Source organism: Haplochromis burtoni, unplaced genomic scaffold (genome assembly GCF_018398535.1).
Source record: "Haplochromis burtoni strain Fernald_Lab_line unplaced genomic scaffold, NCSU_Asbu1 Contig_581, whole genome shotgun sequence".
Lineage (NCBI taxonomy): Eukaryota > Metazoa > Chordata > Actinopteri > Cichliformes > Cichlidae > Haplochromis > Haplochromis burtoni.
Genome location: NW_024582942.1, coordinates 28,316 through 41,799, shown reverse-complemented (window position 1 = coordinate 41,799; position 13,484 = coordinate 28,316). Strand labels below are relative to the sequence as shown.

Here is a 13,484-nt window from a genome sequence, read left to right as displayed (position 1 = left end):
ATATATATGAGTAGCGCACACAGTAGTCATTTACAGTCAGTGACTTTTGCCATATGTACTCAAACTTTCTATTTTTTTCTATTGTTTCCATTTATTCTTTTCTCCAAAAGTTATTTTTAATTGTTTCCAGCTGCATTTTCCTTTTATAAACACATCCAGCGCTCGGGCTGTAAAACAGTGTGAAGTCTGGATACAGCAGACATGCTGACACAAAACTGTATCCACCCATAAAGGTGCAGTGAAAGAGAGAAAACAAGCACACCTTTGTGTGTGTGTGTGTGTGTGTGTGTGTGTGTGTGTGTGTGTGTGTGTAAGAGAGAGAGAGACCCCGGGACAGAGAAATAAATCCAGAGTTGAAGATAAAAAAAAAAGACTTAAACTGAGTGCCAGTGGAAAATTAAAAATAAGTGCAGTCTATTGCCTGACCTGTTTGTGCGTCTTAGCGTAGTCCAGTCCAGTTCCCGACAGTGGCGCCCCCCACAGGCCTGGAGGACATGGCTGACAGCTGAACCCCCCTGCTGTGTTCACACAGGCTTGGGGAGAGAAACATGGCTGCACATCGCACTAAGAGAGAGAAGACGGGTGTTACTGAAACACACATCTGGCTTTACAAACATATACCGTGTGTAGTTGTGCTTTTTCTAAAGTGACAGCTTCTTCTTTTCCTTCTTTTCCGTATTATGTATGTACTGTTCCAGTGATCAATGTTCAAATAATGAGGTCAGTTTATGTGAAAGCCAAAAGCCAACGATTCATTTTTTCTACTCCTACATCTGTATCATGTCAGTAAGTGAGGATATCCCTAATAAGGTCATCTATGGCCCGCTTCAACCACCTGCCTGCTGTTTGTGAAGGGCAGCCAATCAGAAAAGATTTGATTCAAAGAAGGAGGAGTTAAAACAGTACGGTCTGAGAATAAGACCACAGAGCTGGAAATAAGCTGAGCACACCCCCAATGTGCAGTACTGGCATTGTTGTCTGTTGAAGTGTAGTTGTATTGTTACCTCATCAATGTCCCTGCAGTGTGTCCCATTGCCAGTGGTTCCAGGTGGACAGGGACCACACGTGTATCCAGGGTAGTGCAGACTCTCCATGCAGGACACGCCTTTGTGACAAGGGTTAGGAAAGCAGCGGGAACGAGGCTCATGGAAACCTGTGACAGAGACGCTGAGAGTCAGAGCTTCCTCGCATTTCAAACTCAAACTACGAGGAGGACAAAGAGCACCGCCAACTCACCACAAACCTGACACTCCAGGATGGTGTTCCTGATCAGAGACATCTCCTTCACCTGCAGACGATAACAACACACCAATAAGCTTTTTAGGTTATGCCACTTCTCTCCCTTTACCTCACTGTGTTTGTGTGTATTTAAATTTATACATCTCACTCTTGGTGAACTGAGAGCTGAGCATAAAAGAAAGGTCCTCAGTTTACTGGTTGAGCTACGTCCCAACCCTCACCTGTGGTTATGAGCTCTGGGTAGTGACTGCAAACTGAGATCAGGGATATGTCACACAGTGGAAATTTGGTTGTATTGCAAGTTTTTAGTTTGTTATTTGACATTGTTTTAATCCACTGTGTACTGGCTGCGCATGAGATAAATTAGTTGATCATGGATGTAAGGATGGATGGATTGGCAGATGGTTGGATGGATGGATGGATGGATGGATGGATGGATGGATGGACGGACAGATGGTTGGATGGACAGATGGTTGGATGGATGGATGGACAGATGGTTGGATGGATGGATGGATGGATGGATGGATGGATGGATGGATGGATGGACGGACAGATGGTTGGATGGACAGATGGTTGGATGGATGGACGGACAGATGGTTGGATGGTTGGATGGATGGATGGATTGGCACATGGCTGGATGGATGGATGGATGGATGGGTGGATGGACGGACAGATGGATGGACAGATGGATGGATGGATGGGTGGATGGACGGACAGATGGATGGACAGATGGATGGATGGATGGATGGTTGGATGGACGGACAAATGTATGGATGGACAGATGTTTGGATGGACAGATGGATGGATGGACAGATGGATGGGTGGATGTACTCCCTGAAACATGAAAGTCTACCAACAGAAGACTTTTTCTCACCTGTCTGTCTGCCTCACCTGTTCTCTGATGTCCTGTCGCAGCTCTCCCAGGATCTGATTAAAGATAATGAGCTGGCCAATCAGAGCCTTGGTGTGGTCACCTGACAGGAGACGTATAGTCAGTGATCAGAAATCAGCTCAAATGTGATTATTGGTTTTGATTATTTGCATTAAAAAAAAGCTAATCTCACCCAGGATGGAGTTCACCTCGCCGCTCACTGGAAGAGAAAGAATTCATCACTGTTTATTAATGTCACACAGGGTATAATTGATTACAGTTAGAAAATGATCAGCTGGAGTGTAAAGCTGCAGGAGAAACCAGCTCTCTCTGAAGGTCTGAGTGCAGAGAGCCACACTGAGTGAGATCCCAGTGAGCTGACCTGAGTTATAGGATGACGAGTCTCCTTGGAACGGGCAGTCAGTCAGAGATCCAGCTTTAGCAACGCTGCCCCCTAAAGCCATCATGAGGGACACCAAAGCCCCCTGAAACAAAGAAGAAGAGAAAGTGTGGAACAGAGCAAGAACTGTGAGGGAACTGTTCCCTTCATTTATCAAAATGTGTTCCTCACTCTCACGTTGAAGCTCAGACGCAGTTAAACTGGCAGAGGGCTGTAATTAGCACGCCCTTTAATTGGGTTTTTTCCTCATGTGAAGTGCAGACACTGACGAATGTTCCACTGGCGGTGCTGCCCATCACTGCTTTATTCACTCTCCTCTGTGCTCGTCCCCGTGCTGGCTCATGCACAAAGGCCCTTTCAGATGGGATTTATTTCTCTGAGGGAGGTGGAGTGATTTTAATATTACCTGCCCCACTTAGTGATTTTAATCCAGAGTTTATGCGACTCATTTTTCACCCCCTCTTTCACAAATAATTACCTCCTGCTTTTTCAGCAAACTGGCTGCTCGTCAGGTAATTTAAACCCTGTTCTTCTACGTCACAGTAAAAGTCTCATCTGTATTTCCACAGCCTGAAGCAGTGTCTTCAAAAATCCAGTTTAGTCCAACCAGCAGCTACCCCTGACACATCCTTCTATTTCAAAAACACTCGTAATATTTCCTTAATCACTGAACAGATCGTTAATTTTCTGCTGCTCCAACCTGGAGTCGGGCGTAAGTCTTCTGCCCGTGTCTAATCTCCACCATCTCCACCTCTCTGGGCAGGGGAACCAGCGGCGGCAGGCCCTGGCTGGAGTCAGCCAGTCGGCAGTCAACATACAGCTCCATGTTGATGTTGTTACGCTGCAGGCCGCCGACTCTCAGGATGATGGAGTGAGTCCGTCCATCAGCCAGGTTAGCGTTCTGCATGTTCACGGTGTGGACCTTCCCGTCAGCTTTGACGTAACGAACCAGGACTGAAGAACCAGAAGAACATGGACGGTAGAACAAAAGATAGTAAAAGAAAGGAGAGGAGAGAGAAGTCGCAGTTGGAGCAGAAATAGATGGAGTAGAAGAAGAGGAGAAAAAAATGAACAGTTTGACGTTTGGTTTAAATGCATCATGATCACAAACATGGCATCAGGTATTTTATAGACTTACATATAAAGCATAGCTCTGTTTTTATAGGGTTTATATTAAGATAACGCAGAGCCAGTGACCGCTGGTTAGAGATTATAGATGACCACCTTGTAATTTGCAGTTTGATCTAACAGTGGCAGTATTAAGTCATTGCAACAACACCTATAATTAGACACAATAATGATACAGAAGTATCATGAAGGTTTAGTGTTAAGCGGCATTTTCTGTCACATGTCAGAGAACCAAGTCGGCCAGATTTTATTTTAATATATTACCTGCTGTAGTGCCATTTGTGGCAGCATTTTAAGTTGCTATATGTCAATACAGCCATTATATCCCAGATGTTAATAATATGTTTGCATTAAGTCCATAGTAACTACATAAATTACAAAACAAAGTGCAATAAACTAGGTTTATATTTAGTTGCATGAAATATTTTCCAAACTCTGGAAATTTATTTTGAGTGTCTTTATAGTTACATTTTTGAGATGCACCAATTTTTATAAATTGCAGGAAAAATGAAAATAAATAATTTGTGAACATTTTGCAAAAAAAGCATCAAAATAAACTATTTCCAACAACAGTGCAGTTTAAGTCCTGAGCCTCCAACAAAATGACACAGACAGGCCAACATGACTCACAAACACCAGCAAACCTTCGAAAGGCCCCGTAGGGAAAAACTATGTTTCCCGCAAAAATGACATCACTTCTGGTTTTGGCAGGTAAGGGCGGTCGTGCGATAGCTTGCGCTGACGTTTATTCCAACGTTGATCGGCTCGGCAAAGCGTGTTTCTCGATTATAATGTTTTTGTTGTTTCCAGCGCTTTTTATGCGATTTTTAAAAAAAGACATTTCTGGAAGGAAACTGCGACCTGAGACAAGCTGAATGCGTGTTGCTTAAGTACACTCCTCCGGTTTCATATGCAAAAAAATAAAAAATACAATTATTGCGCTAGCTTATGTGGCTGCAATTCTAACGGGATTTAGAAATAGTTACACAAATGGGCTTTAACCTCCTGGACATCACATTTTGGGTTATTTAGACCAAAATACTCAATTTTGCTCTACAAGGGCCTGATATCCACTTACAAGAACATTATCCTGCTACTGTTCTATCAAATATTTTAAATGAATATCCTCATATGTGGCTCTTAATAAGGTAAAAATCTGGTAATTCTTTGTTTTTACATTCATCAGGTCCCAATCAGCCCAAATATCAAAGAGAAATAAAAAATGCTGCTGTGGAAGAGTTCGGGTCTCAGGAGGTTATAGAGGACAGCTCTGCAGATGAGAACAAACCTGAGAGATGTTGATGAAATAAAAATAGAACTCATCGATATTAGACTGCAGTACTGAGCAAATATTAATCCAGTCTTTAACTCCTATCTGTCTTCTACACAGAAAGTGCTACTAAGATACAAATAAGAAAGTTATTTATGAGGGTCAACAGGAGGAAATCATCCACAGCTTACTCATAAAGACAGGAACTGCCCATGCTCTAATTTCTAAATGCTTTTGTTTGAAAGTGTTTTGTAGGCGATCAGGGCAACGGTTCCGTGGATGAGAAAATGGAAGAAGCGTAACGGAAAAAATTAAAAAGAATAAACAGTCTGAAGGAGCGGATGGCTGGCAGCTCGCAGCAGCAGGAAGAAGGAGCTCTGCTGACCAATAAAAACATGAGAAGCACCAAGAAAATAAAAATACCAGGATAAAATAACTGTGGTGGCGTAAAGATAAAAGTTATAGTTGTATCTTATTTCTCTGTCCCACAGAGCTGCGCTCAGCTCAACATAAATTACTGTCACCAGAGAACCCAGTGCAGATTCATCCGCTGCTGGAAATAGTCCCATTATTGGCCTATTTTCAAGGCGAGGAGGCTCTCTGGAAAATTTGTGTGGATCATATTCAGACTAAAGCATTTTGAGACAGCTAAATCACGAGGTCAAAGGTCGGCCTAAGCCAAAACACAAACACAGAGTAGTTTATGAAACATGGAGTCTGATTACAGCAATCATGTAGTTAGAGCAGCTGCAGGCTGAACTCGCAGTCTGTCATTATCAGGATGAAGAAGATTATAAAACGACAACAGAACCAGATTCCTGTGCCGGCCCGGCGGAGACCAGCTGATCAGACCAGACTGCACCCGCCCAGCACAGAGCCACGTGAACGTCATTCAAGGCTGAACCATCAGAGCGCAGTGTTCAGTTTCAGCTTCATTAAACATCATTGAGCTCGGCGTGATTACCAGCTCTGTAATCAGCCACCGTCTCAGTTCTGCAGGACTCAGAGTTTCCACAGATCTTCAGTCTGTCAGGCTCAGCTGTGTTTGATGTGGCAGACGTGCGTGGAGTCTGCAGGTTAAATGTGTCACTCAGTGGAAACGTCTGCATCTTTACAGCCCATGTGCTCCTGGACCAGCTGATGTATTTTATTTGCCACTTGTGGGAAAACTACATCAGAATGTATCAATAGGTTCATATTTGATTTTTTGACAACAGATTTTTCCTCCATGTCTAACTGTCAGTGGACAATCTGTGAGAAATTTCTGCTGTTCAACCTTTATGACAGGTGAGAAGGAGACGCTGCACCTCGAGTGGACGTAGATGGTGACGTAGTCCTGAAGTTATATACATTTTCATCTATAGCAATACATTCAATTCAATTTTATTCACACAGCGCCAGATCACAACAGTGATCTCAAGGCGCTTTATATTGTAAGGTAGACCCTACAATAACATACAGGGAAAACCCAGCAATCATATGACCCCCTATGAGCAGCACTTTGGCGACAGTGGGAAGGAAAAACTCCCTTTTAACAGGAAGAAACCTCCGGCAGAACCAGGCTCAGGGACGGGCGGCCCCCTGCTGTGATTGGTTGGTGTGAGAGAAGGAAGACAGGATAAAGACATGCTGTGGAAGAAACAGATGAACAAACAAGTGTGACAGAAAACTCTGTGCCCTTTCTGATGAGCTGTTTAGGTCAGAGTCTGACTCTGGGGAACTCCAGGCCTCGAGAGCCGGTGTCCTGCAGCTTTTAATATCACCCTGGGCCAACACACCTGAATTACATGATTAGTTCACTACCAGGCCTCCGGAGGACTTCAAGACGTGTTGAGGAGGTCATTTAGCCATTTAAATCAGCTGTGTTGGATCAAGGGCACATCTAAAACCTGCAGGACACCGGCCCCCGAGGCCTGGAGTTCCCCACCCCTGGAGCAGAGGAAATTAAAGTGTAGTTTAACCTGTGGAATATTAAAGACTGCTTTTGTCCCCAGATTGTTCAGTGTCTCTCTGGTGAGTGGAGTGTGCAGGATGATTGGTGGAAACGGTGTGAATAACTCTAACAAGCCTGTCATAACGGGTTTTACTTCCTCCATCATCATCGGCTGAATGATTTTAATGAAACATCTTCAACAACAACTAAAACCTTTGCAGTGACCATCACACCTCCTGAAGAACCCCACAGAGTCTCGGGATTCCTCAGTGATCTGTGGAACCTCCTTACTGCTCCACGGTACGGTGTGTTACTCTCCAGGGTCCCGTGGGTTCAAAGGTAAAATAAAACGTTTCTGTCAGATGTCACAGAAACACTGTGGATTAGCTGCTAAGCTAAAGACGCCACATTTCCTTCCTTTCTTTCCTTGTCCTGAACCTGCTACGTCGACCCTCTTGGTGAGGTGTTTCCTCTCAGTGAAGTATTCGAACCGCAGCCTTCATGCTTTCATGGAAAGCTTTTACAGCTCTGCTGTTTCATTTCAACAAAATCCATCCTGACACTTTTGGGATCTGGAAAGTTTAAGATTTCCAGCAGAGTTTAAAATAAAGAGGATTTGGATGGTGTTTGGATCAGAGCCGGAGTCAGATGAGGGTGAGCTGCTACACGTCCACCAACCTTTGTTGATCTTCCCCATGATGGCGACCTCCAGGTACTTCCTGTTGTCCTGCTTGCTGTAGATGCCCAGCAGAACTCCTCCGAGCTTTGCCGGCAGCCTGAACGTGGACACCACGTAGATGTCACTGAGTGCGCTCAGACCACCAGACAGCTTCTCCACCGCTGCAACGCTCTGCTTCGAGTCCTGCAGACCCAACACGTCGATCACTGAGGAGCAGGAAAGAGTGCACACAAGTGTTTCGTTAACACGAGAGTCCGTTAGCTCAGAAACCTCAAAGAGAAAAAAGCTGAACTGGTTTTTGACTCCTGTTCAGATTTTATCAGAGACACTGTGAGACAGATCTGACACTCAAAGGACTCACACAGGAATCGAACCACTGCCCCAAACAGCCAATCAACGGCCAAACTGGAAATTAGAAATCATGTTGTAGTGACAGCTGTGGACAAAGACCCACCGTGTGATCGCAGAGATATCTCTGCACTGATTATCTTAGCAAAGATGCAGAGAAGAATCCTGTTTTACTTTCTCGTCACTACTAATTAATCCACGTGTCACAGAAATGTAACTTGTATAAAAAGATAACCAACAACAACCATAAGTAAAGAATGACACAATAAAAACATCTGGTTATAACAGGCATCAAAACTAAGAAATAAGAGCGATGAGGGAATTCGCTCATTTCCAGATGTTTTCGATTTGTTGAGAAAGTCGTCAAATAGAAGAACTTTTTTCTTTTTATTACATTCAACACCAGGGCAGATGTTTGGCAAGTCTCTTTTGTTTTGATCGTCGACAACATGAAACTCGTTAGGTTTTGGTCTCAGTTTCAGAACCTTTACATACAATCAGCACACTTTTAACATCTGGAAAAGTGCCGGGCGGCGTCGGGTCGATGCCAAAGCCTGGCAGCATATTTTAAGACTTTCTGTGGTGACGTAGAAACAGATACTGCCTCAAAATGATTGATGCTAAGGCTGAAAGTTCAACACTAAAAATCATAAACTCTGTGATCGCCTGCTGAGCTGTCCAAGGTACACGCCGCCTCTCTCTCCAGCCAGCTGGGATCAGCTCCTGCCCTCAGGACGCTCTTCAGAATAAAGCAGACATAACTGAAGGATAAATGGAAATCATTTAGAAAGATGTAGGAGACCCACCGTCGCCCCCATTTTCCTTAAAGACCATCTTTATTGGTTTCTTCTTCATTTTTTTTATTAGAATCATATGAGGATCTGAGCATCTAACAGCTAATATCTGACTTTCTTGTGACCTTTGCACGTTTAAATTAGTCTCCAAGTCACAACAATACTGAGTTAAAGCTTCCTTTTTAACATCTGAAACTTCCTGCAATCACTCAACTGCTCAGACTGCAAAACGAGACAACAGATGCATTTCTGCACCTCAGCTGGATTTGTACAGACGCATGAAGGTGGTTTACATCTCCCCTCTTGTTCTCACTGGGTGTCTCTAATTGTTGCTCCTCCCACTGTGGATTTAACAGTGATGATTTCAAACACACCAGAAAATTCTGGGCGAGGATCACATGAGTCAGAGCGGCTGCTGCGGTTTAATGTCACTGAGACAAATAGATGAGATTCCTCTGGGAGCTAAAATATTGTCTGAACATCGCAAAGGATGCAAGAATATTGTTCTTTAATACTTGACTCAAAGAAAAAACCTCGCCTGGTCTAAGATAAATGGAACCTGTGCTCCATGAATGCTCTTTCGAGACAAATAAAAATACAAAAGTTAACCCGTATCCTTACACAGACTAGGCGTGGTTCAGGAGTACCTAAGAAATCTCTACCCTGAGTGAGCTGCACACAAAACCGATTAGGGACCACCAATGCAGTAACACAAAAGTGAAGCTGCTCAGCAGAACGGCTCTTTCCAAGCAGCTACGGTCTGATGACAGAAGGCGAGATAGAGATCAATCAGGGCAAGGGCCGGCTTGCCTTGATTGACACTAATCAGCACACAGAGCAGAGCAGTGTGCGAGGTGCTGTCGGCTATGCTGAAAGCAGTGACTCACTTTACCTGCTGATACATGAACCGACGCAGCAAACTTCACTGTGCAGCTTCCAGGTTTTTATTGTGAAACTAAGCTACGCTGGTGAGCTCGACTCAGGAAGTTTCTGATCAGTCCATCTGCTGAACACAAACACCACAGAGGAAGAACAACACAGACAGCTGATAATCCTGCCGCCCCTCCACCCTCACACCAGCCAGGATGTCTTAGTCCAATAACAACAGATGACTCCTGATGTTTTAAAACAAACTCCAACAATCTTCAAACTGGAGACTAGTGTAGCACCTGAACCACCGCAGAAAGAGGAGTCAGCTCCATGCAGCCCGCAGGAGGGGGCTCAGACCATAAACATCTGGCTGGAACCAGTTTAAGCTCAATTTACTGGTTTCACAAAGGTGGCTCAGTGTTAGACACAGTAACAGGTCAGAGCATCATGCAGGCACAGCTGACGCTAAAACTGATCCCAGTGCAGAGGCTTTAAAACGCAGAAGAGTCGTGAAACCAGCAGGCGACCCCACAGTGGCCACGCCCACCTTTCAGTCTGCAGACTTAACACTTGGTCCTAAATAAAGTCACTCCTGCAAACGTTAAACACCTTTTCTCAGATCACTTGACTGAGTAGTTTCTTTTTGATAGTTTGTTGGTCGTTTCTTAAAGCAACAGAATCTCTGCCTCGCCTCCAAAACCCTGTTTTCCATGCTTTAATGGTAATAAAGTATTTGTTAATAAAATGAAAGGTTTAAAGATGATCTCTGTCTGCACTGGGCTTACGTCACAGAAAATGAATCCTTAGCAGACGGGGAACCCCTTTCAAGTCCTCGCTTTTGGTCCAAATCGCTTGCAGCTGTTTTCCAGAAGATAAAATTGAAAAGATTAAAAAAAATGTTGTTGGAAACCCAGAAAGTTACTATAAACAATCCCAAAGTGGAAGAAAGCAGTGAAAGCGCTGACACACTGAGGAAGCTTTCTTCTCATCAGATTGTTTTAAACACTTGAACAATAGGAGCAGATCCTGCTGATCTATAACATCTGTTCCTCTTTATTAGGCCACTGTGAAGATGGTCTCTCAGCCCAGAGTCAGCAGAGGTCCGCACCTCAGTCCTGAACTCCTCGCTCGGTTTTTATTTGGTGTCTGTGTTTCTCTTTAGTCTGAGTGAATCTGTCCTCACAAAAAAATAAAATCATTACAATTCACCCCAATATGCAGCTGCTGTGTTTTATGTAACATTCATCGGTGAGCAGCAGCTGCTGTCACTGTGGATTACACAGCATGTGCAATATGGACACCTTTTGTGTTCTTTAATGTTTTCAGTATTATTCCAAAAAGGACTTTGGAAAGTTAGGTATGATTAAAAATCTGGATCTCTAAGACCACAGACTGTATGTAGAAGATGGACATGGCTGCCATGACATCATCCACTGGTTCTGGACTCCACATTTTAAAGGTTCAGTGTTAGTGACTTAGAAACGACCTCATTCAGTTATCAGCTAGTGCTAGCTAGCTCCCTTTGCCAGCTGGCTGCATCACTATTTATTACTATAATGGACTAATAACGCACTCAGCAATACTGGAGTCTTTAGCAGGCACTGATGTTATTATCAGACTATTATTCAGATAACTAAACGCTCCATCATGGACGTGAGACCTTCGTCAGCTTCCACCTGCTGTTCAAACGTCCTCAGCAGCACTTTGTTTCACAGAAACAGCATCCTGAGCCGAACACGTCCTCGGGATGTTTTCGACCATCTCACTCTGTCTCCGGGACTGGAAATCCAAACTAAAATATCCAGGTTGTGCATCCATAATCACCTTTTATCACTGCCTTACTAAAATTTCTGACTTCAGGTGATCGACTGATACAGTCTCAAGAACTTTTATTAAAGAAATAAAACATTTTAATTTGAGTAATTCATGAGTATAGATTAGTTTTTAATAGGTTTAAGAACAGAAAGGGAGATTTTACACCACCTGGTTAGAAGGTGTAATAATGAAAAGCTTATTAATACATTTAATATAAATGTAGAACACATTTACCTTTTTTCCATGAAATCGTAAGACCAACACTAAAACAGTATCAGTAATGATTTATTTGTTATTAATAAACCCGTTTGCTATGAACTCATAACCTGAAAGCTGGTCGTGCAATATTAGTAACACAAACCTGGTATTAACATTAATAAACACCATTTATTAAAGAGCAGTTTTTCAATGTATTTGCTAAGTTTGCTAAAACTGTAATATGAAAACTGGTAACGTGTAGCGTTGAAACAATATTAGTAACGTGCTCGGAGTTAATAAAATCAGCAGCTATAGTTAATGTGTCTCTACGAAGTGTAGTAAAGCAGTACTTCAGTGCAGTACTCGAGGATTACAACTACTTCCCATCCCGTTTTACTCGGTTTCAGTTACAGCATCAGCTGCAGGTTGGTTCGGTTCTCTGACCTTGGACGTCCGGTCCGTCCGGGACTCCCGCAGCGAGCTGAGCGCCGATGAGTGACAGCAGAACTGGGACACACCAACCCATGCTGGACCTCAAAGAACCGGCTCTGGAAACTTTAAACCGGAGATCCCGGAGGTACAGAAACCCGTGCAGGTCCAACGCGATGCTGGACTTGGGGGAACCGAAGGAGAACCCGAGGAGCTCTCCAAAGAAGGTCGGAGAAGCTGGAGGACGGAGAGGGGAGCAGGGGCAGTTTCAGCCAGGAGGAAGGAGCAAGAGGACCGAGAGAGCAGGCTGTATCCACACCGACGAACAGCAGCGGTGAGCGGTGAGGAGAGGAGCCGAAGCACCGCAGGACAAACCGAGCAACTGACGGGCGGGTTCACGAGCACAGCTGGAAACTGCTGCTGGCGCGCGCTCAAGTCGTGCGCGCGACCCGAGAGCAACAATAACAATAAAAGAAAATCAAATTAATTCAACTTTAAAAACAACAACAAAGTAAAAACAGAGAAAGAAAGTTTTTTTCGTAGGTTAAAGTTTTCTTTTCTTGAAGTGAAACATCTGCACTTCACTTTTTTGGATAACAAACAGAGAAGCAGCTCGGATCAGATTACATAACAGCGAATAAGGAGTCGAGAATCAGTTTAGTGCCTGATGGCTGCAGCTGTGAGGGCAGTAAACAGATCACTCCTCCATCCATCACAGCAGGTCAGAGGTCAGGTGTCAGAGGTCAGGAGCTGCCTCCCAGGAGCTCTGATGTCCGTACCACATTTGTGTTCTGGGACCCTCATTCAGTCCTGCAGGGGGCCAGCTGAGGGTCCAGGGCCAGACTGTGCAGGGTCCTTGTGTGAGTTCAGAAAATAATTTACAAGAAGAATTAGAAGAAAAACGTCCGGAAGTTCAGGAAGTGGACCTCTGTTGAATCCTTTTTGGATGGCTCATGGAACTAGCTGAAAAAACACACATGTCATGCTGTGCGATACGTCCTACGTGTTTGTACTTCAGTGTCCATACAGGATTTTATTAGCCTGATACTGCAGTGATTTGCAATTTAATTCAATTATATTTATACAGCGCCAAATCACAAGTCAACTTAAGGTTCTTTATATTGTAACATAAAGACCCTACAATAGTACACACAGAGAAAAACCCAACAATCGTATGACCCCCTGTGAGAAAGCACTTTGGCGACAGTGGGAAGGAAAAACTCCCTTTTAACAGGAAGAAACCTCCAGCAGAACCAGGCTCAGGGAGGGGCGGTTGGGGGATCGTCTTTACAGGCTGAGACCTCAGTCTAAAGTCTGTGTGTGATCTCCAGCGATGGGCAGTAATGCATTACTGTAATCCGATTACTTTTTCAAGTAACAAGTAATGTAAGGGATTACTATTGCAAAAAAAGTAATTTGATTACTGTTACTTTCCCATAAGCAAGCTGCGTTATGATGACATTATTTTATTTTATATGCAGTCAAAGACTGTTGAATATAATTTATTTTC

At 43.7% G+C, this 13,484-nt stretch overlaps 1 protein-coding gene across 1 annotated transcript in view; it reads right to left on the bottom strand.

Moving 5' to 3' along the window:
- The window catches only part of thbs3a (thrombospondin 3a), a 31,866-nt gene extending 19,373 nt beyond the window's left edge, over nucleotides 1–12,493 (bottom strand). The window contains 9 exon segments of the mRNA XM_042214517.1: nucleotides 427–564; nucleotides 1,005–1,153; nucleotides 1,237–1,288; nucleotides 2,131–2,213; nucleotides 2,304–2,330; nucleotides 2,493–2,595; nucleotides 3,211–3,464; nucleotides 7,520–7,726; nucleotides 11,990–12,493. Coding sequence (XP_042070451.1) covers nucleotides 427–564; nucleotides 1,005–1,153; nucleotides 1,237–1,288; nucleotides 2,131–2,213; nucleotides 2,304–2,330; nucleotides 2,493–2,595; nucleotides 3,211–3,464; nucleotides 7,520–7,726; nucleotides 11,990–12,071 — 1,095 coding nt within the window. The 5' untranslated portion in view covers nucleotides 12,072–12,493.
- Between the last annotated feature and the right edge of the window lie 991 nt (nucleotides 12,494–13,484).